The 25,488-nt window shown below is 46.0% G+C and overlaps 3 protein-coding genes and 5 non-coding genes across 8 annotated transcripts in view; all 8 read right to left on the bottom strand.

Annotated features, from left to right (window-relative positions):
* Positions 1 to 6,174: 6,174 nt before the first annotated feature.
* ncl (nucleolin) lies at positions 6,175 to 13,220 on the bottom strand. The gene is made up of 16 exons (XM_056603985.1): positions 13,102 to 13,220; positions 12,049 to 12,144; positions 11,836 to 11,947; positions 11,630 to 11,731; positions 11,202 to 11,306; positions 10,858 to 10,992; positions 10,596 to 10,679; positions 10,289 to 10,412; positions 9,752 to 9,888; positions 9,310 to 9,436; positions 8,884 to 9,023; positions 8,614 to 8,752; positions 8,010 to 8,143; positions 7,634 to 7,760; positions 6,994 to 7,295; positions 6,175 to 6,888 (listed from the first exon to the last, which is right to left on the bottom strand). The coding sequence occupies exons 1-16, from the start codon at positions 13,120 to 13,122 to the stop codon at positions 6,815 to 6,817; spliced, it is 1,959 nt and encodes a 652-aa protein (XP_056459960.1). The 5' UTR covers positions 13,123 to 13,220; the 3' UTR covers positions 6,175 to 6,814.
* Positions 8,363 to 8,497, bottom strand: LOC130396375 (small nucleolar RNA SNORA57). The gene has a single exon (XR_008899020.1). It is a non-coding gene; the product is annotated as a small nucleolar RNA SNORA57 (small nucleolar RNA).
* Positions 9,108 to 9,242, bottom strand: LOC130396370 (small nucleolar RNA SNORA57). The gene has a single exon (XR_008899016.1). It is a non-coding gene; the product is annotated as a small nucleolar RNA SNORA57 (small nucleolar RNA).
* On the bottom strand, positions 9,549 to 9,683 carry LOC130396374 (small nucleolar RNA SNORA57). Its single transcript, XR_008899019.1, has one exon. It is a non-coding gene; the product is annotated as a small nucleolar RNA SNORA57 (small nucleolar RNA).
* Positions 10,069 to 10,203, bottom strand: LOC130396372 (small nucleolar RNA SNORA57). The gene has a single exon (XR_008899018.1). It is a non-coding gene; the product is annotated as a small nucleolar RNA SNORA57 (small nucleolar RNA).
* LOC130396371 (small nucleolar RNA SNORA57) lies at positions 11,383 to 11,517 on the bottom strand. The gene has a single exon (XR_008899017.1). It is a non-coding gene; the product is annotated as a small nucleolar RNA SNORA57 (small nucleolar RNA).
* Positions 13,221 to 20,685: 7,465 nt separating the features above from the next.
* LOC130393512 (cyclin-dependent kinase-like 3) lies at positions 20,686 to 22,521 on the bottom strand. Its single transcript, XM_056604184.1, has 5 exons — positions 22,250 to 22,521; positions 21,413 to 21,607; positions 21,136 to 21,314; positions 20,909 to 21,025; positions 20,686 to 20,698 (listed from the first exon to the last, which is right to left on the bottom strand). Exons 1-5 carry the CDS (start codon positions 22,406 to 22,408, stop codon positions 20,686 to 20,688), a joined length of 663 nt encoding a protein of 220 aa, XP_056460159.1. The 5' UTR covers positions 22,409 to 22,521.
* Positions 22,522 to 23,889: 1,368 nt separating this feature from the next.
* The window catches only part of nppc (natriuretic peptide C), a 4,785-nt gene continuing 3,186 nt past the window's right edge, over positions 23,890 to 25,488 (bottom strand). Inside the window, exon 3 of the mRNA XM_056604036.1 lies at positions 23,890 to 25,488. This exon is cut by the window's right edge and continues 132 nt beyond it. The gene's annotated coding sequence lies outside the window, so the exon portion shown is untranslated.

Below are 25,488 nucleotides of genomic sequence, written 5' to 3'. Positions count from 1 at the left end.
TGTGAGCTCTCCCTCAAGCCTAGAGAGACATCAGTGAACCACCAACTGAAAGAGGGTATTCGCCATTAGTATGAGACAACATTTCATGGCTATTCATTTAGTTCATTATATTAGCCGATTTGAATAGACTTTTCTAGCAGGTGAGGCTGTCAAAGAACTAAATATGGAGCAACTACAAAAAGTAAATTTGCAGCATGACCAAATTATACAAAAAGTATAGGAACTGTTCTAGCAGATATGTTTTAGAAGTCTCTTTTGATAGGCAGGGAATAATTGTCTTTGTCACCCTGTAGTCATGCCATCAAATCTGTTGGGCAAGGTACCGCTACTGATTAATCCAGTAGACTCACCAGTCATGTCCCCCTAGTCAGAAAATGGAAGAAACCCAGTTAGTCATGTTAATTATTCTGTTGTTACAAATGAAGACTAATACTTTCCACATATTGCGATCCAAGTTACTGGCTGCAGTCTTGGATTTTATAGTTCTATATGAATAGATTCAATTTACTAAACTATTAATCATGCTTCAGAAGAATTAACCTTTCTTGGATGGCAGATCTACCACAAGCCTCCATTGCCACAACCTCCAGATGGCTTACGACCTACGGCAACTCCTCGACTACTGCAAGCCAACAAATTGGCTCTTGCACACCAGACACGCATTTTGCTTTATTTTAGGTTTTCAAGCATCTTAAAATACCCAAATCATCGCTCCAATACACAAGTCAGCTAATGGCCTACAAGGAAATGCTGAAGCTAGTGTTAGTGATGGCAATAGAAATGGACAAGCTTGCGTGTACAAATATTTAACTAGAATTGCAAGGTTCACAGCCCAGTTGCATAAGTGGTCGCAACCGTTGGATTGTAGGCAAGGGTAAAAAAAACTTCCCACAAACTAGTCAACATGGTAAATTGAAAGCCTGTACAAAACGACCCTGGAATAGTCAAATGCAGCTTTACTGCGGATGAATTAAGCCAAATTGCATAAACATCCAATGGTAAACAGTATACAAATGCAATCAAGGTTGCACTCACACTAGGCCATCTGGCCGTGGCCGTCGCAACGGTGGCCTGGCCACGGTAGGCTCTTGTACGTACGCCATCACGTCGCTAGCATCCAAACAATTCTACCAAACCTTAACCAACTAGTGAAAAATGGAACAAAACTTTAGCACACACCCAGTGACTAATCACCTTGTCCAGGGGTGTGCCAACGTGGTTTACAGCCTTGTGGACTTAAAGTAAGCCACACATTTGACAGAGACAGCACGGAATGACGTTAAACTAAGCTAATCTACAGGTTACTAGTGCTAGTGCAATTACATGAGCATTTTGCACAATATTTGTGCTCCAATGCTACGTAAAGCAGGCTTCTTCAGAAACCCGTAGCCTGCTACATTGAAGGGCAACTGTAACAAATCCTGACCAAGACCGAAAGATGGCTCTGGAGGCCACTACGGCCCACGCAGCAGATTACTGCGTGGACCGTGGTGGCTTCCAGATCAACCCTTCGGTGGACCATTCATACACATGTATTCCGAGGATGTTTTGAAGACACTGGAGTCCCATGGAACTAGATTTCTTTGAAGACTAAGTTGGTATGGGGGGGCCCAAAGGGGGCCCCCCCATAGATCTTGTCAGTCATCTAACACCCGTTAAGAAAACCACACACACGCATCACAAGATACAAATCAGCAGAGCTAGGTTAACAAACAGCGGCGACATGCATGTCAAGGTGCAAAGAGCAGGGATACTGATGGCTTGTGTCTGAGGAGACAGACCAAAAACGTCAACAATTAAAGGAAAATAACTTTTACTCACTGCGGTGGTCTGTTTCGAAGTGCCATGTTGGTAGCAATATTTGTCTGGGCTGTTCAGTCAAATGCCCACAAAAACAAACACGCAACAACGCATACTTTCAGTTTGTATAAAGTGAGAATAGTGATCTGCAATCTAGATCGAACACTTTCAACCCTCACTAAACTCAACCTCGATTGACACAGGCCGATGCGAAAAGTAAACCAAACCCATTGCTCACCTTTAATAAAGGGGTGCGTGACAGGTGATCTCAATTAAGAGCTAATCAGAAAGAACACATTGATCGGCTATGAGACGTTCAAAACGAGGACGAGGATTTAACGGAATTGTTACCATTCAAATTCAAAAATCTTTATTATTGGATAGGGTATGATATCTATGATTTGGGCTTTGAGTAGGCCTATATTTCTTACATTTACATTTAGGGCATTTAGCAGACGCTTTTATCCAAAGCGACTTACAATAAGTACATTTGTCACAAGAAGTGCATCAATATATCGCTGTCGGTACAGAAAGGATGTTCATCTTATGATGTTCATCTTAAATATATTTCTTAAATTTTTTCACCCCTTCGCCTTTTGAATATGAAATCTATAATCTCAGCCTCTCTATAATTTGCCCAACACATATTTTATTGTTCAAATAAAATCCCATCCTTATTTTGCCATTCATATTGAATCTTTACTGTCTTTCATTGTACAACACAATCATCTAATAATTATTCATAACGCTCTTCCATCTCCTTGGCTGCATTAAGACGAGGCTCGGGGCAGAGCAAAGATCGGGATCCACACATGATAAGGGATAAAGTTATTTATTAAAATAAAGTACCGGTAAGTATCATGAAATCTGTTAAGGGATTAGTGTAGCGTATGGAAGATTAGAAAATGTGCGATTATATGGTTTGGACAGAAAACCAGTACCAAAATCACAAGGACCGACCGAGCCAGAACGGAGGAAACTTACCCAGACAGACAAAACAAATACTGGGAACAACAAACCATCTTTACCATGTTGGAAATACCCAAACAAAATGCAACAAACCAAACCTGAACAGCAAACCAACATATGTGACCAACCAACTGAACTACTGACCAAACACACAATTCTTTCGACTAGCCTATGTATATGGGCAGTGGAAAGTGTGCTGTGGGGATGTTGAATAGTGTTAACATAAAACAAAACATGGAACCAATCCAAAGGTCCAAAACCTTAAGGAACCACCCTAAACAGAACCCAAGCCCACCTGCCTCTGTGGAAAGAGAGAGAGACTGGCTAAAGCCTGCGTGGCAGACCTGCACAGGTGCACCTCATCAGCTGACAAGCCTCTCAGCCCCGCCCCCTGGCTACCTGTAGCAGGTAGGCAAACACAGAGGACCCAGCAGACGAAGGAGAGAGAGAGCAGTCACAGCTGTCACATCTGTTGCCTGAAGATTCTTTGTTTGTCTCCAACAAAACCTTCCAAACAGATGAATCATTGGCTCATCCCAGAAGTGTCAAATTACTTTTGTGTGTCAAAACGGGCTGGGTGGTCGTGGACTCCTGAAAAATACTATGGTTGTTTTGTATGTAGAATAAAATGTCATTGTACATTTAAAAAAAAAAAGGGAAGACTTTCACAATGCAGGATTCTGGGATGCAGTGATGGAAGCCCGATAACACCTGTTCCCTAATAAATGGGCTCAAGATTCTGAGTCTGCCTGCAGGAGGTTGTGTGTGTGTGTGTGTGTGTGTGTGTGTGTGTGTGTGTGTGTGTGTGTGTGTGTGTGTGTGTGTGTGTGTGTGTGTGTGTGTGTGGTTGGAAGGTCTTTGGTTTCAGGCAGCGATAATGTGCAGTAGTGCACAAGTATGATTGGTTTGGGTTTAATACTTGCTATTCTTGAATTTCATTAACAAAAAAACATGCACACCAATTAACTAATCATCCAATCAACTCAAGACACACAGCAGCATGCCTATGATTCTATGAGGTCTCTGAAGTGAGGACAAAAGCAGATCTCCTGCAGAGGCTGGACAATAGAGTCGTATTCGGTTGAATCCTATTTTCTAATGACTTTTTGTGTAACAAATAGACAAAGATCTTTTCCATTTGTAATATGAAGATAACATCTACTTTAGGTCCAGTTTGCCCACAAAAAAAAAAGTTTGCACTGTTTACTTTGGTAAAGCGCTCAGCTTTACAAATATGCAGATTAGGATCATATATCTCACTCCAGGAGGCATTCACCAGGTAAAATTACCACTCGCTCACCCTCATGAGTTTACACATACACGAGTAATATAACACTGATTCCCTAAAGCCGAAGGAGAATTCTAAAGTTATTCTATGTCATATTGTATATTCTTCATGTCCATGACTTCCCATTCAAAACCCTCCTCCAAGACATTCCTTGAAGGAATCCATCCTCTGTGTTCCTTCTTTAGGTTTCAGTGATCCCAGAGGCTTTACAGTGTAGTGTGTCCTATAATGTCGGCCTGCGAAGCCCTCTGAGAGACTGAATCCCATTTAGAGCTACGCAAATCAAACTCTCTAGACTTAGATTCGGGATATTTTGGGGGCTGGCTAAGCCCTGACAGCATGGGGGACTAAAACTGTTTTGCTTGCCAGTCACTAGAATAAGCTGTCCTTTATACCCTCCGTCTCTCCCGCTCTCTGAAACGCGTGGAAGGAGCATGTGCATAGTACTGCTCTGGAACACCGTGCCAGGGACAAAGCTCCATTGTTGGGTGCTCTTGAAGCGGTATAGTTGGTTAGGGCTCTTTTTACACCAGCTAATGACTCAGTATGGTCACTCGCATTTTCTCAACCGCTCTCCACAATGGGCATTTCACACCCCTTTATCTGATCTCGTTCAATTGTTGGAGGAGTTTAACAAATTAAATAGTTTCTCTGATAACCGGACTATGAACAAGGTTGACATGAGTGCCGTCCATGGAAGGTTGAACTATACATTTAGGTTACTTCGTACGGGAAGCATGACACGACCACAGAATAAACTGCAACGATCTCGGTCCCCGGACTAGTTTGGTGATGGTGGTAGTGGTGGCATTCACCAAGCCATCTGTGGTGGCTCCTGCACAGGCACCTTCTGGGACAAAGCTCCCTGGTCAGATATCGGGTCTACAAGGACAGCCAAACTCCGTCCACCGCAGACATCGGTCTGGAAGACGCGCCAAGTGCATTAAGCTTTTAATGATCCAATTCTCGGACAGTTCTACAGCAGAGGAGAACAAACTATAGAGCTGCAGGTAGCCTACTGCATTTTGGTAGACTTAATTTTAACACAATCAAACTCAAGATTGAATGCAATGAAGAAATTTACATTTTTATGTGAGATGTGCAGTTGGACTGAATCATTCGATCCTTTTGTCAAAATGATTTCGATGCACGATCAGAATAAGTGTTTAAATAAATATGGTAATTGCTGTCCCAATGACTTCAAGCCTACGGGCAATATAAATATCCAATGATGTCTGTACACTCTTGTTGGCCAACATATCTAGATTGGAATTGATAAGGTACCACTAATTAGTTCTTCCCAGATATGATTCAGTTACCTTGTAAAATGTACAGTAAAGAAGCATACAAGTCCTCAATGTAGACACGTTGAAAAATTCCTAACTAAAAAGGATAACATCAATTGTCCATGATAAAATGCATCGCTGACTTCAAAAAATATCAAGACAACTTCGACAGACGTCTAGAGGTAAAACGGAACCACTGTGGCAATAACGGAAATTATAAATACCAAAGCCTGTACCCGCTTGGATATTGCATGACAGATCATGCCATATATCCAATACCATCTAAACAGCCTTTCACTAATTACGAATCATAATTCTTAGTCAACTTGACTAAGCTGTAGGCCTCCTTTACATATGTTGGCATTTTGACAGAATTTTATATTAAAATATTTTTCAAACGATTCAAAGTTAATAGCTCCTAAAGTAAGTCAAAGTTGCTGACCATTTGAGGCTAGGTCTATATCGTAGGATTGGGTAATCTGTTCGAAACATGTTTTAGTAAGAATGATCCATCGGACTGGGTCGTTTTACACCGTGACGGTAGAGTACTACCACCAAGCGGTATATACAACTGCAACGATGTCAACAGTGCAGTAAACCAACCGCCATCTAGTGGCAACACATCATATGGCGATTTCCGATCCAGTTACGTGCAAGTGACCCATATTTGATTAATTTCCTAACATTTTGCTTCAACTAAACTACTTAGCAATCAACTTGTATTGGACCGATTATTGAAGACTAGGGTAGAATTGAGGGTACAAACGCCTGGAAAAACGTTGCAAAATAAGCTCAGTAATAAGTAATCAGGTCAGACACTATTCACAACAATGAGGACTTGAGACATTTAAAAATCACCACTTACAAGGGTTTAATCACATGAAAACCTTTACATTTTCAGATGGGAAAATTAGTCAATGCACTACAAATATTTTATGTTACATATCTGCGCAATATCATGGACTAGTCCCCAGACTCACATTGACTGCCGCCCGAAAATTCATAAACTCTTCAACAAGAGCCTATACACCCCCATCCATCACAAGTCCCAACTTCTCCATCAGTTACAAAATTCCTTGCACATTACACAGTAAAATTCCTGCAACTACAGCTTAACTAAATATAACAAAAACGTTGGGGATACAACACGCACAAAAAGTAAAACAAAATTATACAGTTTATTTAATGTACAAGGTGTATCTGAAAAGGCAGGGAAACTTTGCGGAGAGCAACTCATCTTACTATTGGGGTAAGAAACAAAAACAAAAAAAAAAGCAAAAACTTTCCGGGGGCTGAAAGAGGCCGATAACTGAGACCTAACCGCCCTCCCACCATGGAGGGAGGGGCGTGTGGAGGGGTGGGTGTTGAAATGCCCACCAACAATTAAATATATAACAATGCTTTCTGGAATGTCCAACGGCTCTTAAAAACTGATGAAAACCAGAGTCCATTCAACAAGTAAAATGGACGCTTAGTCATCAAACTTGATCTTCTTTCCCTGGGGCTTGCCGCCGAAACTTCCGCCGCCACCACGACCTCTACCACCTGGGGAGATAGATAACCCGCCGTCAACTCACAATCTAGACATTATCATTTAAAAATAAATCTTTGTATCAGGTCCCGAGTCAATAGTTCATGTTCCGAGCTTACCTCCGAATCCGCCGCCGCCGCGACCTCCGAAGCCTCGGCCGCCTCTATCTCCGCCCCTTCCACGGCCGCCGCCGCCGCGTCCGCCGAAGCCGCCGCCGCCGCGACCCCCGAAGCCGCCGCCGCCGCGTCCGCCTCCGAAGCCGCCGCCTCCACGGCCGCCGCGTCCGCCACGGAACCCGCCGCTCTCGCCCTTGGGCCGGGCGTAGTCGAGGGTCACCCTGGTGCCGTCCACCTCTCCCTCCGCCATGGCCTCTTTGGCCGCCTTGGCGTCGTCCTCCGTGTCAAAGTCCACGAAGCCGAAGCTAATGGAGTGGAGGAGAAGGCGGTTTAGCTTCAGCCGTAGACCTCGAGTTGCAAATGAGTTGAACCAATCAAAGCTCTGAATAGCTTTTACATTCCATTATTCAAATATAATCTATATCAATCATTAAGATGGATTTACATAAATACGACCAGTGATTTCCAGCATAACAGTTCCTGTGGATTTTTGTTTCACATCAGACATTGGTGACTCCCACAAGGAAGCCACCCGATTAAATGCGACTTGATCTACTTCTCTTTATAAGTCCGACCCGCCATTAGTTGACGAGGGGAGGTTGCGAGAAGATGAGACGGCAGCGAAAAGGCCTCCGTGACGTACCATTTAGATGCTCCCGTCTCCCTGTCTGTGACCACCCTGGAGCTCACGGCTCCCTGGAAGGCCTCTCTCAGGGACTCATCCGTGGTGTCCTCAGAAAGACCCTTGACGAACAGGACTTTGGTGGGACCTGGGGGTAGAAGAACAGCATGATGGGTCAAGACATGTGAATGTGAGCCTGAACACCCAGCCCATATAGAGGTCGTTTTAAGAGCTAGGGTAAGCAGTTCGTTTTAGAAGCATTTTAGGTAATTTGTCTAATTGAATTTCAGCAACCAAAGATTGTCAACTACAAGCCCTGACTCTGGCTGCTACACCAACACTAGCTTTAATCCCAATCTCCTGAGATTTTCCCAAAATCCTGATTTAAGTAATGTACCTGATTTGGCTTGGCCTCCGTCTCTGCTTTGGCAGAACTCCAGTCGGACCGAGCGCCCCTCAATGTCTGTGTTGTTGAACTCCTCCAGGGCTGCCTTTGCATCCTCCATGTTCTCAAAGTCCACAAAGGCGAAGCTGCACAGGGAAAAGAGTCAAACGTATTAGTAAGTTACAATCTAATAAGAGCCTCCGGGAGACATGGCACTAAATCATTCAACGTCATAAAGGATTTACGATTTATTTTTCCTATGTACACTTCTGTTCTGTTAAGCATGCAAGACAACTAGTTTGACTTGCGCGCTTTCGAATTAAACTAACTCAGTCCACCGTTCTACGAGTTCCCTGGCCGTCTAAGAATGTACCAGCGATTGAGGATAGAACCGGCATACGAGACAAGGCCGGCACCGAAGACATAGCATTGGCTTTATTCTACCTCCAAACATACAAACACGAGTACTAAGCAACCACGTGTATGCCAAGAAATGGAGGGAAAAGAAATAATTCAGTCAACAGCGCCCCCTGCAGGTGGTGGCACCAGCGTGTAATGCGCTGCCTCACATGTTCAGTTCAGTTATGCCAAGACAACTATTTTGAATTGGCCTTACCCCTTGGGTTTGCCGTTGTTCTGGGGAATCCTAATTGATGTGGCCTTCTCGAACGTCGCTTGAAGTGCCTCTTCTGTGGCGTTGAACGAAAGATTGTTGACCATCAGGGTTTTGCATGGTGCGGCTCCTCCAGCTCCACCTGAGAAAGGGAACAAGCCTGTTAGCACCGTGGGGTTAAGGGGTCCGGAACCCACAAGGGACCAGCTCAGGCTGCCATCTACCCCAAGAGGCTCATTTGAGTCAAGGGGCCAAACCACTTGAAATGCGTACCTGGGGCTCCCATCTTGCCCCTCTGGCTCTTGTCTCCGACGAAGTCGACTGTGATGGTGCGTCCCTGGACCTCCGCGCCCTGGGATACTTCCAGCATCCTGTCGGCCTCCGCCTCTGTCTTGAACTCGATGTAAGCGATTCTGTCAACAAAAGGATGCCAGGTTAGACATTTGAAAGTCTACACACACTATACCGTGTCAAACTGATCTCAACTCTTAAGCCGAGAATGTACCAGCGATTGAGGATAGAACCGGCATACGAGACAACGCCGGCACCGAAGACATAGCATTGGCTTTATTCTACCTCCAAACATACATACACGAGTACTGAGCGACAGCATGTATGCCAAGAAATGGAGGGGCGGGATTGGTTCTCTTCACCACATGGTCAATAAATAAAACAAGAGTCCTTTGAGGACGGACTCACCCTCTGTTTCCACCTGACTGGCCTTCGGGTACTCTGATGTCAACGGCACTCTCAAAGCCCTCCTTCAGGTCGTCAGCCGTACAGTGGAAGGGAAGGTTCTTCACGAACAGTGTCCGTGAGTCCCTATCTGAAAGGACAGAACGGCAAGTCAGCAAACCTTTTCTGTAACACTAATTCAGGCTTTCCCAAAAGGCATCAACACTAGAGGACCAGACGGTTCTACGAGTTCCCTGGCCTTAGAATGTACCAGCGATTGAGGATAGAACCAGCGTACGAGACGACGCCGGCACCGAAGACATAGCATTGGCTCTATTCTACCTCCAAACATACAAACACGAGTACTAAACAACCACGTGTATGCCAAGAAATGGAGGGCACGACATTTATACAGATTCAACAGTCCTTCATATAAACCCAGTAGTGTTGAACCATGAACCGTTACCTTTTTTGTCATTGGGGCCTGCTTCTTTGCTGCGGGCTTTGTCTAGCTTGATCTCCTGACCCAGCACTTTCTTGCCGCTCAACTCCATGGCCTTCTGCATGTCCTCCTCAGAGTTGAATTCCACATACCCGAACCGCCTGTTAAGAGCAAGACAACAAACCATCAATACACCGCTTCTGGATACAGATCACGTTTAAGAAGGCGTCGGGAAAACACCAATGCTCCAGCTATACTATGGAAGACGAGTCTAAGCTCATGTTAAATGAGGTGAAATTACACATACTAGCCACCGTTCTACGAGTTCCGTGGCCGTCTAAGAATGTACCAGCGATTGAGGATAGAACCGGCATACGAGACAACGCCGGCACCGAAGACATAGCATTGGCTTTATTCTACCTCCAAACATACAAACACGAGTACTGAGCAACCACGTGTATGCCAAGAAATGGAGGGAAAATAATTAATTTTGTTTCAACAGCGCCCCCTGCAGTCGGGGGGCTGTTACACACCCCTTCCCACATGCTGACTCATACGTACTTGGAGGCACCTATCCTGACGTCGGCGACCTCCAGGCTCTTCTTTGAGAAGAATGTCCTCAGGGCTTCCTTGAGCTCGTCGAACTCCTTCTCTGAATTCAAGTTCCCCACGAAGAGGCAGAAGGCTGCAGAGGAAGGAAACGGCGAAAGTCAGCTTGGTTTGCGTGTGGTTGAGGGGTTAAGAGAGTCCCGACAAGACTCAGAACATTTTATAAAAGGTGACATCAAAGATATCAGTATTAAGTCCCTTGTGATCATCACTGGTTGTCATGTGATAGCAATAAAAAAAGTGTGGGATTCAGTCTTACGTTCTCCTTCTGTTGCCTTGACCTTCTTGGCAGGTGGCGTTTCCTTTTTGTTGTCTCCCTTTCTTTTGCCAGCTGCTGGCGTTTCTGCAAAACAAAACGTTAAATTTAGAGATATTGTCCTGCATAGTCCTCCCAGTAGGCATCAAGAGAACACGGCAGAAGTGCCTAGATAACCACTTGTGTATTTCAGCTTCAGCCCCACTGATCCTATGAATGGGGACTAAGCTGTGGTCTTTCATTTGCAGCCACGCCATAAACTCACCCTCTTCGTCATCATCTTCATCGTCATCTTCCTCATCATCATCCTCCTCTTCCTCAGACTCCTCCTTGGCCTTCACCATGCCAGCCTTCTTGGCCTTGGCGGGGGCTGGAGCGGTATCCATCTCCTCCTCGGATTCTGAGGGGTAAAATGGCGGCTCAGGTTAGTAACCCATTAACCCAGACGGGCAAACATTTACTCTGCCAGCGAGAGAATGTCAGAATACTCAAAGTGGTTGACTTCACAGACAGTCAGAATTAAGTCCCTTTGTTGTTCATCACATGCAGGTATCAGCGGGCAGAGATATTCCTCACTACAAATGTCCTTAAATGAGAATGAATACACACCATCCTCCTCGTCGTCTTCCTCAGACTCCTCGGCAGCGGGGGCTGCCTTGGCGGCTGGCTTCGCGGCGGCCTTCTTTGGTGGTGGGGCCTCTTCCTCGGACTCATCTAGAACGTCGGGGTTTTTGATGAGTCAATGGGCTCATTGTCATCGTCACAATTTACATCCGAGGTGCGGGGCATAGAATGTACCAGCGATTGAGGATAGAACCGGCATACGAGACAACGCCGGCACCGAAGACATAGCATTGGCTTTATTCTACCTCCAAACATACATACACGAGTACTGAGCAACAGCATGTATGCCAAGAAATGGAGGGGGTAACTTATATTACAATGGTATGCAAGCGCCCAACAGACATCGATCCTAAATCCACCCTTTAAGTGCTTCACATCCGGACGGTACAAGGAGATCATGAATGAGTGCTTACCATCTTCCTCATCATCCTCCTCTGAAGATTCCTCCTTCTTTGCAGGGGCGGCTTTGGCCTTCACTGGGGTCTTCTTGGGTGGGGGGGCCTCCTCTTCTGACTCTACAGAAGTAAAATTCATTGTTAATGGAGATGCATTGATTAAAATCAGCCTCAAAGTCAAAGGGCACTTCACTTCAAAATATATGTCAATATTAATTATTTACCAGATTCCTCTTCGTCATCATCCTCCTCGACTTCTACTTTGGGGGCTGCTTTGCCATTTTTAGCTGGGGTTGCTTTGACTGGGGTTTTCTTCACTGCCTTTGGTGGAGGAGCCTGGGTTGGAAGGGGAAGTGTTAAAAATAAATCTGCTTCGTCATGTCAAAAACATGGATAAACAAATTTAACCGGAAACCTATCAAAATCCCACTGCTTACCGCTTCCTCCTCGCTGCTCTCCTCTTCCTCGCTGGACTCTTCCACCTCCTTTGGCGGCGGGGGTGCCTTCTTCTTTGGTGTTGCCTTTTTAGCGGCCTGTAGTCAAAGAATACACGAAATTAAGTCTTTATGAACAATAAAAAAAGACATTAAAGTGAATAAATACAGAAGGGGCTTAATGGTGCTTCTTGGCCTGGCCGAGATGTAGTTCCAGGTGCGCCGCTGACATTCGGCGCACGCGCCAGACCCACGTGGAGCACACGGGGACCCTGAGCTAACTAGCATGTTAGCTCGCCAGGCGTTTTAAAAACACACACGAGGGATGGCGACTTTCAGTGTCATTTAAATCTGCACCAACAACCGCCACACCTCTATAATGAATTAAATGCACAAACGCCATCACAAACCATGGGCCACGTTTAATTAGTATGCCAGATTAAGATAATGATTTTATCCGGAAGGAAAAGGTTGTATTCCGTAGGTACATGATGCTAGTGCTAATAGCAGGCCGTCCAACACGTGTCGTTTATTACAATACAATAACGGTATTATAACAACGGTGATAAAGGAAGACGACACCAGTCATATTTGTATCAAAACATCATAGCCGTCCGGGGGTTAAGGGACTTTAAGCTAAAAACCCCTACGTCGACGGAACGCAGGTAGGCCATTTTGCGGGGCCGGCGGAGTAAGGGCCTGGCGGAGCACGAAGGGGGAAATCAAATCCAACATGGCTGATCGGGCCATGTTAAAGTGCTCACATTCAATGTGCGTTATGGCCTCATTGTCGTTTTCGAGCAGTGGTAAGCGCCTCTTTGGACCACGGTACATCACTATAACTATACACACGTCGATACATTATTTCCTATTACACTCACTATATTATTACAATAGTTACAGCCAAAATGTCTATGCCCTGATTTAGATTTTTAAAAACTGCACAACGCATTAACTTAAGGGACAAGGCCGTTCTTTGCAAGCGTAACCCACAGCATTAACCCATTAAAAAAATATCAAAATAAATGATAAATCAATAGCTGGAATAAGCCTTACCTTTGCTGCTAACTTCACCATGTTGATCCTTTAGTAATTTACTTGGAGATAGTGACTATACGGGTTGAGATGAATGCACGTGGTACTGCTATCTTCGTTGGGCATTCAGATAGAAAGACAGAAAGTCCGGAGACGCGCTTAGTACTGCCCTGCTCTCAGCGCGCTCCCAAAACCCCGCCCACACCGCGTTCTCCTCGAATCACATCTCGCACACATGCCTGCGCATTTGGTGTCATTGCCCCTAGGTCCGCCTGCATGGGGAACACATGCTTTAATTTATATGCATTACTATTTTTAAATACATACATATAAAGCCCAGTTAGAATTTGACGATGCAACGACTTTTCCGGCACATTTTGATATGCACATTCGTTGATATGTGTAATAAGCGCTACATGATATTGCCTTCATATAGCAACATCTCAACAATCCTTTTCTTAATTCAGGTTCTTGTTCGTCATCAATAACAGCTGTTTACTTCCACCACGTGGTTTGCTGGCGACCATCAACCATGTGCATAATCGATGTGTTTCAAGCATGTGCCGGGATGCATGCATGTGGTTCAGGAAGTAGATCAGGTTGGCTGAAAACCGGAAGGTTGCTAGTTCGATTCCCGGCTCCTGCTATATGAGCGTTCAGTCACTGTGCCTGAGCAAGACCCCTAACTAACCAACTCTGCCGATGAGCTGGTCGTCTCCACCTTTTTGTACCAGGCACCATTTGTAACAATAAAACATCAATCAACATTAAAATAGAATAGTTTTATTAAACTTTCAAATAAATATACAATTACACAAGTAAAGTAAATTACACCATAATTAAAAGCCATCTCCATTAGTTTCTTCCAGCATGTCCTTCTGTTATAAAGGGTTTCTTCACTCACTGTCAAATACATTTTAAATCCATGCTTTTTGTGCCACATGTTTAATGAATGAACCTCTTGCTGTGGGCTTTGGCAAAGAGTCATGTGACTATATGGGTTAAGGTGAATGCACGTGGTCCCCGTTGGGCTTTCAAATAGCAAGACAGAAAGTCCGGAGACACGCTTGATCTCAGCGCGTTCCCCAAACCCCGCCCACACCGCGTTTCCCTCCAATGACATCTCGGCCACATGCCTGCGCACTGTGCGCAGACCCCTAGGTCTGCTGCATGGCGAACACATGAGTTTTTGATTTGTATACATTACATTTCGAATATAAAGCCCAGTTAACTTCATTACGATGCAGCGACTTTTCCGGCACATTTTGATATGCTCATTCGTTAATATGTGTAAAGACCGCTTCAGGATATTGCCTTCATATACCAACATCTATCCCCAATCATTTTTTTCAGTTCAGGTTCTTGTTCGTCACCAATAACAGCTGTTTACCTCCAACACGTGGTTTCGCTGGGTGTACGCGGCCATCAACCATGTGGGCGTGCATAAGCATGCGTAGGACTAGTCTAGGACTAGTTTTACTTCATTTGTTGCAATTAGACAACATCAAAAGGGAAAAAGGTTTGATTTAACTTTCGTATATAGGCTATATATATTTTTTTTTACAATTACACAAGTAAAGTGATTGGCACCATAATCAAAAGCCATCTCCATTAGTTGGATTAATTTTCCTTCTGATATAAAGGGTTTCTGCACTCAATGTCAAATACATTTTAAATCATGCTTTTTTGCACTACATGTTTAAAGATGAAACCTCTTTGTGTAGGCCTAGGCAATTTGAGGAAATCTGTCACGCCCACTTGATGATACTTAATCCCACCAGGCAGTCATTTGTACTATAAATTGCAATCAAGCCTTGCTTTTTTGTTCTTCCTCAAATAGTCCTATATAAGATTTTCTGTCACTCTATAATCACAGTATAAAAGTCAGATATGTAATGACCACAGTCAGCAGTCATTCCTGATTCCTTTAGCAGCCTCTTGGTCAGTAGGTTAGGCCTTTAAGCTCCCTTGGGAGTACAGGCCATCGATGAATCCCCTCTACCCTCTCCATTCTTGTGACTTCCCATTCAGTTGTTGCCAAGCCAGCCCTTTCGCCCTTCGATCCTGTTCAGGGCTTCTTCTCCAGGTGGTTCTAGGCATTCCCCCCTTCCCCCTCCTCCTGATTTGGTTTTCCATTGTTAGGGTGGCATTTGAGAAGGTGTTGGGCCAATAGATTTCCCAGGAGGTGTCGTAGGCAGCGGTTGGTGAATGTCTGTAGCCTGTTGCAAAAAAGGCCAGCTTACATGCAAAGCCGCTCTGGAGGATGAATTGGAGACAGGAAAGGTGGCCGGGATAGCTCTGGGGACCGGCGACATAGGAGGAGCCTATCAGGAGGTAGAGGACGGAGGCGAAGCCGTTCAGGAGGTAGAGGACGGAGGCGGAGCAGTTCAGGAGGTAGAGGATGGGAGGCGGAGCCTATCAGGAGGTAGAGGACGGAGGCGGAGCCTATCAGGAGGTAGAGGACGGAGGAGGAGCCGTTCAGGAGGTAGAGAACGTAGGCGGAGCCGTTCAGGAGGGAGAGGACGGAGGCGGAGCCTTGCAGGAGGCCGGCTTCGTAGGAGGAGCAGTTCAGGAGGTAGAGGACGGAGGAGGAGCCTATCAGGAGGTAGAGGACGGAGGCGGAGCCTATCAGGAGGTAGAGGACGGAGGCGGAGCCTATCAGGAGGTAGAGGGCGGAGGCGGAGCCGTTCAGGAGGTAGAGGACGGAGGCGGAGCCGTTCAGGAGGTAGAAGACGGAGGCGGAGCCTATCAGGAGGTAGAGGACTGAGGAGGAGCCTATCAGGAGGTAGTGGACGGAGGCAGAGCCGTTCAGGAGGTAGAGGACGGAGGCGGAGCCGTTCAGGAGGTACGTGCTGCTGGGATCCTTGACCAGGACCTCTGGAGCCATAAACCAGGTAGAGGACGGAGGCGCCGTTCAGGAGGTAGAGAACGTAGGCGGAGCCGTTCAGGAGGGAGAGGACGGAGGCGGAGCCTTGCAGGAGGCCGGCTTCGTAGGAGGAGCAGTTCAGGAGGTAGAGGACGGAGGAGGAGCCTATCAGGAGGTAGAGGACGGAGGCGGAGCCTATCAGGAGGTAGAGGACGGAGGCGGAGCCTATCAGGAGGTAGAGGGCGGAGGCGGAGCCTATCAGGAGGTAGAGGACGGAGGCGGAGCCGTTCAGGAGGTAGAGGACGGAGGCGGAGCCTATCAGGAGGTAGAGGACGGAGGAGGAGCCTATCAGGAGGTAGAGGACGGAGGCGGAGCCGTTCAGGAGGTAGAAGACGGAGGCGGAGCCTATCAGGAGGTAGAGGACTGAGGAGGAGCCTATCAGGAGGTAGTGGACGGAGGCAGAGCCGTTCAGGAGGTAGAGGACGGAGGCGGAGCCGTTCAGGAGGTACGTGCTGCTGGGATCCTTGACCAGGACCTCTGGAGCCATAAACCAGGTAGAGGACGGAGGCGGAGCCTTACGGAGGTAGAGGACGGAGGTGGAGCCGTTCAGGAGTTAGAGGACGGAGGCGGAGCCTATCAGGAGGTAGAGGACGGAGGCGGAGCCGTTCAGGAGGTAGGCGGAGCCTATCAGGAGGTAGAGGACGGAGGAGGAGCCGTTCTAGAGGCCGGCTATATGGGCGGAGCCATTCAGGGGGCTGGCCAAGTAGGCGGAGCCGTTCTGGAGGCTGACGACGTAGGAGTAGCCGTTTTCGAGGCCAGCCACCTAGGAGGAGCCGTTCAGGAGGTAGCGGAAGTAGAAGGGGCCGTTCAGGAGGTAGAGGAAGTAGGAGGAGCCGTTCAGGAGGTAGAGGCAGTAGGAGGAGCCGTTCAGGAGGCCGGCCAGGTAGGCGGTGCCGTTCAGGGGGACAGCAGAGTAGGCGGAGCCTAGTCCCTGGGAAGATAAAGTTGGACTAACATGGTCAACATCTGCACATGTATCTCATTGAAGAACATGTACACTTCAACAATATCAGTCCATTCAACTGCAACACAACAATTGTTGGGGTAAGGGTTACTCACGCGGGAAGCATCCACCCATAACCATGTCCTCGTCATCGCCTTCCTCAGCGATCTCCATCGCAGGAGAACGCTGGTCGTACTGGGGTAGCTGAGGACCAGTCCGGCAGAGTGCCCGTTTCGTGACTCCCTAGGTGCTCATCGACCATGGACTGATCCTGGTCGATCATCTCCTTGAGCTCCTTGCTGAAGCTACACAGGTGATAACAGAAACATTAATGCAACACTTGTTACGAAAGCAGGGAGCCCATATTACAACTATTATACGACTACTACAAAAACAATGATTAAGATAAGCGATAATCTGTTCACTAACCCACCCTCTTTGCCCTCCGTCTGCACACTTTGCCATAAGGACCCATGGCGGAGATGTCTCACCTCTCATGGAGACGATCTGCTCTGAAGTAGGGGTGTCCCAGCAGCTTGGAGCAGCTCCACCCGTCCACTGGATCGATCCTCACACGGCGACGGAGCCGTTCAGTGGGTTGATGACCTGGGAGGAGGCATTCAGGGGGCACGCCAAGTAGGAGGAGCCGTTACGGGGGGGTGCGGCCACGTAGGTGGAGCCATTCCGGTGGCCGGCCACGTAGGATGAGCCGTTAAGGAGGCCAGCCAAGTAGACGGAGCCTAGTCCCTGGGAAGATAAAGTGGGACCAACATGGTCAACATCTGCACATGTGTCTCATTGGACAAGAAGAAGCGAGAAAATACACTTCAACAATAATAGTCCCATTTAACTAAAAGTGGATTGGAGCTGAAAAATGTTACCCAGTGAAAATATGAATGGGTATCACCTGCCACACAACGCGGTTCAGGATTAGGGTCACTCACACGGCAAGCATCCACTCGGCACCATGTCCTCGTCACCGCCATCCCAGGCGTTCTCCACCAAAGGACTGCAGCGTTCGCAACGTAGGCGGAGCCCGTTCAGGACGCCGGCAACGTAGGCGGAGCCGTTCAGGAAGGGCGTTTGAAGGGACGGCTGACGGGGTCTCGGAGGGTTCGGGCAGAGTCTCTGCGGTGCTCTTCACTGTTCATCTATTTGGATGAAACAACAGAAAAATTGCAAGTAAGAAGGAGTGAACGTCTAGGAAGAATACACACATTGCATCATGAATATATATATTTTGGAGTGTAAGTATGTCTTTAGTATGTGCTGGTAGTCAGTCCTGTTTGAATATGTTTGTGACAATATTAATTATTTTTGATAGAAATGTGGTTTCAAATTAGCTAATTGCATAACCAGCGTTAGACGTTAGCTGTAGCCATCAGTCTATTTTGATATAGAAAACATTATAAACACTGCAAATGTAGGCCAGCTGCCAGTGTGGTCAATCTTTGCGTAAAGCTAAAAAGAGTCATAACAGTAGATAATAACTTAAATAACAAAGTGGGGAGGACTAATTATGCACCCTCGTGATAACCTCCTCCATCTGATCCCTGGCTGTGCTGCCATGTACCAGAGCGTGCCTTCACCTCTCGTCCTACCTGCCCGTAGTAGCGTCCGATCTTCCAATCAGCACTTCTCAGGAAGCCTGGGGTGAGGACGAGCCCCGCCTCCTCTCCGCCTCGACTGTCCTGTCACCTGGCATGCTGGACCCCCCTAACCTGCCCCCCACCCCCCCCCCCTGCCTACACCATCGGGGCGACTCTGGAGAGGAACTGGCGCCGGAATGCTCCGACGGCGCTTCTGAGAATGTTTCTTATCCCCTTCCCCTTGGGTTTCTCCTTCTTGTCCTTCCGCCGAGTCCCTGGGATGATAAAGTGGGACCGACATGGTCACCATCTGCACATGTATCTCATTGACAACCCGTCTACAATATCAATCCATTCAACTCAAAGTGTATTTGAGTGGAAAATTGTTAAACCCTGAAAATATAAATTGTAGTTGTTGCGTTGTAGGTTATCAACTGCAACACAACAAGGGTTAGGGTAAGGGTAACTCACAAGGGAAGCATCCGCCCATCCCCGTGTCCTCGTCATCGCCATCCCAGGCGTTCTTCACATCAGGACTGCAGCGCTCTTCCTCCACTGGCATTCCTGATGGTGGCTGCTAAAGAACGGGACAACAGTTTTAAAGAATGAAAACACACTTGAATATTTCTCCTGAAAAGCTGTGTTTGGCTGTGTTTATGCCGAGTCTTACTTGGGTAGCTGAGGACAGGTCCGGTAGAGACCCTGGGTTCTCAGGATGATCCTGGTCGACCATGAAGGCGGCGGACTGATCCGGGTCGACCATGAGGGCGTCAGACTGACCCTGATCGACCATGAGGGCAGCGGACTGATCCGGGTCGACCATGAGGGCGTCAGACTGATCCGGGTCGACCATGAGGGCGTCAGACTGACCCTGATCGACCATGAGGGCAGCGGACTGATCCGGGTCGACCATGAGGGCGTCAGACTGATCCGGGTCGACCATGAGGGCAGCGGACTGATCCGGGTCGACCATGAGGGCGTCAGACTGATCCGGGTCGACCATGAGGGCAGCGGACTGATCCTGGTCGACCATGAGGGCAGCGGACTGACCCGGATCGACCATGAGGGCAGCGGACTGATCCGGATCGATCACGAGGGCAGCGGACTGATCCGGATCGACCATGAGGGCAGCGGACTGATCCTGGTCGACCATCTCCTTGAGCTCCTTGCTGAAGCTACACAGGTGATAACAGAAACATTAATGCAACACCTGGTATGAAACCAGGGAGACAGCCCATATTAGAACTATTATACGATAAACTGAAAAAACAATGACCTAGATAACCAACATTTGTTCACTAACCTACCCACTTTACCCTCACTATGCACAGAGGACCCATAAGATGTCTCACCTCTCGTGGAAATGATCAGCCGTGAAGTAGGGGTGTCCAAGCATCTGGGAGCAGCTCCACCTGTCCACTGGATCCATCGCCAGACATAGCTGAAACGTACACACAGAACAAAGAGTTATCTCCTGGGGAGACAAATGAAAACACGGTTACAACATGTAAGGTCCACACTGACAGGTTCTCTGTGACAGCGTCTCCTCGACTCCGATGAAAGACGGAATGGTGTCAGTGGGTACTGGTTAACTAAAGCCATGAGCAGCCCATTCCATTCCCCCTCCCACCATCTCCGCTCTGGACGGGCCAACCTCCTCCAGCATCCGAGGACGAGGCTCAGAATTATGGGCGATCGCGCCTTCGGCTCAGCTGCACCAAGTCTGTGGAATGCTCTCCCTGACCATCTAAGGGCCCCACAGACTGTGGATTCTTTTAAAAAAAAAAGGCCTAAAACCCCATCTTTTTTAGAAAAGGCTTTGGCTAACTGCTATTTTAAACGATTCTTTTTTTTCTGTTATTTTTTCTTTTTAATCTAGTCAGTCTTTTATGTTGTATTTCTTTTAATGTGCATTGTAGCACTTTGAGGTCATTAAGTTGACGTAAAGTGCGTTATAAATTAAATTGATTATGATTATTATAATGTGTGTAGGCTGTGCAGCTACAAACACCCCGCTTACCTCCATGAGTTGAGTCAGCAGGGGCTCTGAGGTGTTGTACTTCTCAAACAGGTCGCTGGGAGGATTCCCTTTGGGCAGTGGCTCCACCGGGAATCTCTGGTAGGCATAATACTGCTGCTCTTGGTGGTCAGTGAGAGGCCCTGGTGGGGAAATGTGGGGGTTAGAACATTCCAGCAAAAGAGTGCAAGTCCAGGCACAAGACACTTATTGCATCATGAATATATAGTTTGTATTGTACGTCTGGGGAGTTGGAACAACAATGTAGGCCAACTGCCTGTGGGGGTAATCTTTGAGTCATACTAAAGAGGGTTGCAACAGTACCTGATGAATAATAAAGGAGGGGGGAGTACTCACCCACTTTCATGATCACCTCCTCGATCTGACACCTTACTGTGGTACCCATGAGGAAGGGCTTCCCAGTGGCCATGAATGCGATGGTGCATCCAAGGGCCCACACATCAACAGATCTAAAAGAAGAAGCAGAACACACCACGATGTAGTAGCAGTGCTAAACGCAGCTCAAACCAACCAGGGCCGTACAGCTGTAGTCGAGTGCCCTCCGCTTGAATATGCTCACGTGGTGTAGCTGGGATCCTTCACCAGGACCTCCGGTGCCATGAACCACAGCGTGCCTTCACAGGACGTCCGCGGCAGGGAAGCACCGCCCGACAGCCGCGCACAGCCGAAGTCCGCCAGCTTGACCACTCCCGAACGCGACACCAGCACGTTGTCGGGCTTGACGTCTCGGTGGATCATCTGGTTGAAACAACAATCAGAACGTTTTGAAGTAAAAAAAAAAATGTTGCTTGGATTTTGGGCCTCTTGCATTAAGTTGATTAGGAGTACATATTTACGTGGTGACTGTGAACGAACTCCAAGGCCCTCAGCATCTGGAAGGTGTACTTCCGGATGACCAGGCTGTCAAGGGCGCGCTGCTTCTGATCCAGCTCATCCATGATGCTGCGTTCCAGCAGCTCGAAGATGGCCATCAGGTTGCCCTGGTGGGTGAACACCTCCAGCAGCACCACGATGTTCTCGTGCTTCAACACCTGTTCACCAGGGAGAGGTGGCGCAGGTGTTGGTGAGCTCTGGATTCAGTCATCTTCTCATTCAGAACTCTTGCATGTATACGATGCAACAACTCTTATGTAAATGCTATACATATACTACATATATGAAGGGGCGTAGCCAGGATATTATTTGTGTGGTGGCCAGCTCGGACCAGTCTTATATTTGGGGTGGCACTTGATTGTCAATAAAATAGTCCATATATTTCATCTTAGACTGTTTCCGTTCAGGATTTATTTATTTATTTTCATATTCGGGGGGGGGGGGCAACCTCTGACCAGGGGGGCCGTAGCCCCCCCTGGCCCCCATGAGGCTACGCCCCTGCATATATGCTACACATATGCTCAAATAATTTCGAGATTCAGGTCTCATTGCGAACAGTAATATATACATACATATATAAATCACATAAATCACATACACAGGCAGAGAGAAATATAATATTATAATATTATATTTTAGGGTTGCTTTCAAAAGTCTGACCCACTACAGTCTGTAGGTGAGGCCCCTAACACTAGGTGGCGCCCCCTCTACGCTTTGTAGAGGCCCCTAACACTAGGTGGGGCCCCCACTACGGTCTGTAGTTGAGGCCCCTAACACTAGGTGGGGCTAGAGATCCTTACCGACAGAGGCGCGAGTTCCCTCTGAAAGATGTACTCCATGTCATCCATTGGACTGAATCTCTTCATGGCGTAGATGTCACCAGAAGAGACGTGTTTGCACTTGACGACCTGGCCGAAGCCCCCGGCGCCAAGAATTCCCAATACTTCGTAGTTCTCCATCGTTGAAATTGAATTTGAGGTAAATTCAAGAATTCTAGCCTGTGGGAAAGGAGAGGGCGAAACATTTAGGATTATGGTTACGGACGAAGGACGAGATGACAACTCTGAAGAAACTTCGTCTGTCCGACTGTTGTGCAACTTTTATTGAACATATCATATCGCATGACACAAAGCATACACCCGACAACATGATACCACTATTATGAGTTAGTTATAGGATATTGAAATACCATAATATTCAATAATTGATAATAATTTTACTCGATGAGGATATTTGCCTACCTGTCGCTCGAGAGGTTCAAGAAGAATCGAGAAAAATCTGGTTCCGGCCGGCTTATGTTGCCTTTGAGTTCTGTTACTAACCCTAACGTCATAATGAGGGAGCGCGTCCTCGAGGACCTCGACTTGTCACCAGTTTATTATTAAAATTAATAAATTAAATTGATTGGAAGTGCAAAAAAACTTACTCTTGCTGCATTCATTGAGTTTCAATGTTAAGCGAAAACGCAATAACCCATTAATCATAGGTCAGTTTTTTATGTTTGGATGCTTCAAAATATGCATTTTTATCATGCATCTTTTGCACTTTGCACACCCCTTTGGTGTTAATAAAGAATGTTATCGTGTTTTATAGGCGGAGCTTAGGTCGTCTCTGGGAGTGAAATGTAAATCTCCTCAGCAAACCAAAAAACATTAAACATTATTATGGATCTTCACGTGTCTTCAGTTATTTTCATCACACACGAGAAAACCAATGTTATTCTCAATGGCTAATGCAAGAGCCTGGGACTGTTTTACGTTTTTTGTTGTTGACTCCTGCATAACCTCGGCTTACAGTAATAGCTATTCTACTGGTTTTGGATTGTGAAGATCATTATTTTCACACAACACAATTATTTATCAAATCTTTGCTTTTTAAATGCCCGACGTCTATTACCTAAGCGCCCAAACCAATCGTTTTTTTGTAATTATTCTAATTCAGATAGGTTTTTAGATCAGAGGATACTTCATATATCAAGCGTCTTAGAGCGCTATATACATTTTATGTATTATTATTATTATAATTATCCAATTATTTTAAATGCATTTTGCGGTGCTAGCCAAATAATGGAACGGAGCGGCCGTCGTTGTCATGGCGACGACCAGGCGTCTCCGGGTGCCAAATATGGGCCCCCTGAGCCCAAAAGCGTCTTCCGCTCGCTGCGGTGTGGTTTTATTTCAATGTATTTTCATTTTTCCACCTTAAATTATTTTAAGGGGAAGTGAGAACACTGTTAAACGAAAATAACTTTCAATTAGTTTTAATCAAGTTTGGAGGTATTTTTCGCCGTACATGATGACTGAACTGCCCTTAGAACACTTGAATAGGTGATCATATTTGTCTATATAATTTGATATGGTTGTGTGTAAAAACATTACGTTCAAGCATGTGTAGTGAGACTTTGTAAATAAAGTAATTCTACGGCAGGCTTGCTCCATTATTAAACATGTTTTATTGCTACTGCTCTTTTCCTCATTTGACTGTTTATCTCAGTTGATAAATGGCAGAGGGTCACACAATTTCCTGAAGGTGGAGACATTTCTGCATTTTAGTAATATTTGGCCATCAGATAATCTACTTCCCGGCATATTGTCCATGTCCAAAACGTGCAATGCATCCATGGTCCCAAAGAGTTTCATAGTAACTTAAGTTTTGTTAAACCTTTCAAATACCTGGGGCAGTTAGTTGGGAAGGGAAATGCTAACTAACCATGCATTGTACTCGATGCTCCATGCCAAGAGGTCACTCATGTGACAAGGTATCAGGGCGTTACTCATTTACCTTTGCAAGGCCACAAGCTATTGTCTGTAGGCCTACAAAGTGGCTTTCAATGCTAATGAAGTTTACAACGTGGCTGCAGTGATGGTGTAGATATTGACCATGTGCTTTACTGCAAAGCATCTTATGTATAGATTTGTCATTAGTTGCATACTGTAAACATAAAAAAAATGCGCTCCAAACATACATTTGGAAGTGTATTATAGACTTTATAAGGGAGTAACAGGTGTCTCTGGTCGCCACGTGTTTTTCTCAGCATGGCTCTGCCCTCTAGTGGTGAAAAGCCTTTTCTCAATGCCGTCTGTTTATTCCTTTTCACTCAATGCCACAACTTGTGACTTCTCTGCAGTAAAGCAAAACCTTAGTTTCAGTTGTCTCTATAATCAAACAATATGACTTTAAGGCCCTGGCTGGCACATAAATGATTTGTTGTTGACTGTTTGTACTGCAGGTCTAGTCCAAATTGTGTGTAATGTAAAGAGCTATTATAGGTACTTGGTTTGAGCCTCACATTCTGGATCGTTTCACTCATCAAATACATGTGGGAAAGGGATTCTGTAGAGATTTTATAGGTGTGGGTAATGTTCCATATCCAAACCTGCTAAAGTCTGGCTATTGTATTCAACTACAATACTTCTCCTATAAAATGGATAGTAACTTGTTTGTAAGGTAATAATGTTGTCACATTTTCAAAGTTAATTTGACCCCTTGTAACACCATCCTATAAATACATATCTTGTCAGACATGCACAGATGATTTGCAATACATTTAGCAGATAGTGCATACATGCCTCTCTAAGTTCTGCTAGAATACACCAACTAAACTGTTGTAATGGTAGCAAAAAGTTAAAAGGACACTTTTAAGTGCACATGGAATGTTCTTTTATCATTTTGAAAACATTTACAACTATTGGAGACAAACGGAAAAAAAAGTTACGAACAGAATACAAACAAAGACCTGCAGTTTGCATCCATTTTCAAAATGTTACATAAATAAAACATATTATAAATATCTCTTTTTATAAACATATAAATAGTTTTTTTTAAACATAAATACATTTATGCATGTGTGGGGAGGGAAGAAGTACATGAATGTACAGCAGCAACAATATACAGCTTTGCGGTTTGGTAGTTTCGTTTTTTTTACACCGTAGTCTGTTGTCTCGTGGTTCTTTTCTTCGTGTAATGAGCTGGTTGTGTATGTGTAACATATATATTTTTTGTATATATTTATAGATATATGCAGGATAGTAGCACTGTC

Source organism: Gadus chalcogrammus, chromosome 12 (genome assembly GCF_026213295.1).
Source record: "Gadus chalcogrammus isolate NIFS_2021 chromosome 12, NIFS_Gcha_1.0, whole genome shotgun sequence".
Taxonomy (NCBI): Eukaryota; Metazoa; Chordata; class Actinopteri; order Gadiformes; family Gadidae; genus Gadus; species Gadus chalcogrammus.
Note: the sequence above shows the minus strand (reverse complement) of the source record. Positions and strands in the feature narration are given on the sequence as shown.

Coding starts and splice junctions, on each gene's coding strand:
- ncl (XM_056603985.1), bottom strand. CDS start 13,122: ATGGTGAAGTTAGCAGCAAAG. Junction 10,993..11,201: donor GGAAGACGACGAGGAGGATG/GTGTGTATTCAT, acceptor TTTACCCCTCAG/AATCCGAGGAGGAGATGGAT. Junction 7,761..8,009: donor CGGAGGCCAAGCCAAATCAG/GTACATTACTTA, acceptor TTCTACCCCCAG/GTCCCACCAAAGTCCTGTTC.
- LOC130393512 (XM_056604184.1), bottom strand. CDS start 22,408: ATGGAGAACTACGAAGTATTGGGAATTCTTGGCGCCGGGGGCTTCGGC. Junction 21,608..22,249: donor GGGAACTCGCGCCTCTGTCG/GTAAGGATCTCT, acceptor CCTGGTGAACAG/GTGTTGAAGCACGAGAACAT. Junction 21,026..21,135: donor AAGGATCCCAGCTACACCAC/GTGAGCATATTC, acceptor TTCTTCTTTTAG/ATCTGTTGATGTGTGGGCCC.